The sequence below is a fragment of the Sinocyclocheilus rhinocerous genome, unplaced genomic scaffold, assembly GCF_001515625.1.
Source record: "Sinocyclocheilus rhinocerous isolate Xijiao unplaced genomic scaffold, SAMN03320098_v1.1 scaffold291, whole genome shotgun sequence".
In the NCBI taxonomy this organism is placed as follows: domain Eukaryota; kingdom Metazoa; phylum Chordata; class Actinopteri; order Cypriniformes; family Cyprinidae; genus Sinocyclocheilus; species Sinocyclocheilus rhinocerous.
In genome coordinates, this window is record NW_015640451.1 from 385007 (window position 1) to 387185 (window position 2179).

The following is a 2179-nucleotide window of genomic DNA, read 5'->3' on the forward strand; positions in this document are numbered from 1 at the left end:
ATTGTGTATGAAATGTGCTATATAAATAAACTTGCCTTGCCTTGCCTTGCCTTACCATGGAGAGGATTCTCCGATCATCCAGCACTGTTGTCCTCCGTGGACGTCCAGGCCTTTTTATGTTGCTGAGCTCACCAGTGCGTTCTTTTTTTCTCAGAATGTACCAAAGTGTTGATTTGGCCACTCCTAATGTTCCTGATATCTCTCTGATGGATTTGATTTGTTTTTGAAGCCTAACAATCGTCTGTTTCACTTGTATGGAGAGCTCTTTTGACCGCATCATGTGGGTTCAGAGCAACAGCTTCCAAGTGCCAATGTAGGGCTGCACGATAAATCGCAACTGACAAGCTGTGCAAAACCACGATCATATTTTGCACAGCTTGTCAGTGAACAACGGCTCTGTGTAGTAAATGCTGCTCCATGTGAAAACACGCACGTGATGGAGATTTACTGCTGATTACAGAACTGGCTTTACTGGCAAGATGCGCATTAAATATTGCATGCGATTTATCGTGCAGCCCTATGCCAATGGCACACCTGCTTAATTGATGTAGAAATAATGAAGGAATAGTAGGCCTGTCACGATAACAACTTTTTGTTGTGCGATATATTGCCCCAGAAGTAATTGCGATAAGCGATATTATTGTCATTTTAAAGACCATTTTATGCCACTGAAAATATAATCATAATGTAACAACATAATAATGCAGGAAGGCCTACACTTCAAATGACAACAAACGTTTAATTTTTAAGAATATTTAGATATTCGGAATTTTAAATAATTTAAATATTTAAGAATATTTAGATATTTGGAAAGTAAGTATCAAAATATTAGATACCTTAAAAAACTTGAATAAATATTAAATAAACATTTTCTAACAAAAAGTGCAAAGTAACAAGTACAAAAAAAGAAAAATTCACAAATATTTTTCCTTCTACAGATTTTTCCCGGACCTTCTTTTCTGTGTAAATTAAGGGTGCACACTATTGCTGAGAAACACAATCACTACTAAGTCGATATATTGATTATTGCGACAGGCCTAAGTAATAGCCCACATTTGTCCATGAAATGGCTTTTTCTTAAAGCTCAGAGAATTAAAGCTCAGAGTGTGCACTTTATAGTTATATAACTAAAACTTGAATATGTTTTGGTCAACAGCTAAAATAATAAAATTTGTGCCTGTGTTCAAATATATATAGACCAAACTGTACATATATAAAATAAGGTCACGTAAAAACATCTGAACAAATAAATAGAGGCTTTCCTGATTGGTTGTCCATGATGGTTGCTCCGCCCAGTCTCTGGTGTACCACCACTGGATCTCCAAGGAGACGGAGGAGGAACTAGCGCCTCTGAAGGAGCAGGCCATCTCCACATCATCTCCAGCCTGAGAGACCATGTCCTGAGGAACCTCGGTGAAAAGAGCTGAAGAGAAACAGACATTTTTAAAACTACACTTGATACTATATGCATTTTATTGACCATTAGTCATCCTGCTCTTTAACAGCAACTGGTTCCATTAATCTCTTCACACAGATACTTTCAGTCATGTGTGTGTGTGTGTGTGTGTGGTTTGTGTGTGTGTGTGTGTGTGTGTGTGTGCTTAAAGGTCTGACAGTCTGATGCTCAGGAAAAAAAAATTAATTGCAAAAGGGAGATAACTGGAGATAATTAAGCAGACACATCTGAGGACAAACAATATAATTAATTAATTGGTATAAAACACACACACAGAGTCTGTGTGTCTGCCGATTGCCTAAAGGGACTAAAACGTTCTCCTAAGAAACTGCTTCTGCAAACTAATGTTCTCCATGTCTTCATTCATTTCTGATATTTATTTCTCACTGAACTATTGTGCAAGGAACCACATGAAAACAAGTCATTATAAATAGACAATGCACTCTTGTCATCGTACTTCAGGTGAAAAGGAATAAAAGTTGTTGGTGTTTTACTAGCTCGAGTGTTAAGTTTTTGGAGTTTTGCACAAAAAAAAGAAAAAAAATCTAGGTAGAGACAAAAAATAATATTAAAAGAATAATAAAGGAATAATTGACAACAGATTATTCTTTTTTTTTTTTTTTTTTTAAATAACCTACACTTAAATTTTTGGGGGCCTTAACATACTCAAAAACTCTTGAAAATTTGCACACGCGTTGGAACCTGCGGCCATTAGGACGCCGC

At 36.5% G+C, this 2179-nt stretch overlaps 1 protein-coding gene across 1 annotated transcript in view; it reads right to left on the reverse strand.

The window, feature by feature from the left end:
* Nucleotides 1-2179, reverse strand: part of LOC107752873 (V-set and transmembrane domain-containing protein 2-like protein) — a 16196-nt gene that overhangs the window by 4049 nt on the left and 9968 nt on the right. The window contains exon 2 of the mRNA XM_016568943.1: nucleotides 1263-1423. Within this exon, the coding sequence (XP_016424429.1) occupies nucleotides 1263-1423 (161 nt within the window). The remainder of the gene's footprint in view (nucleotides 1-1262; nucleotides 1424-2179) is intronic.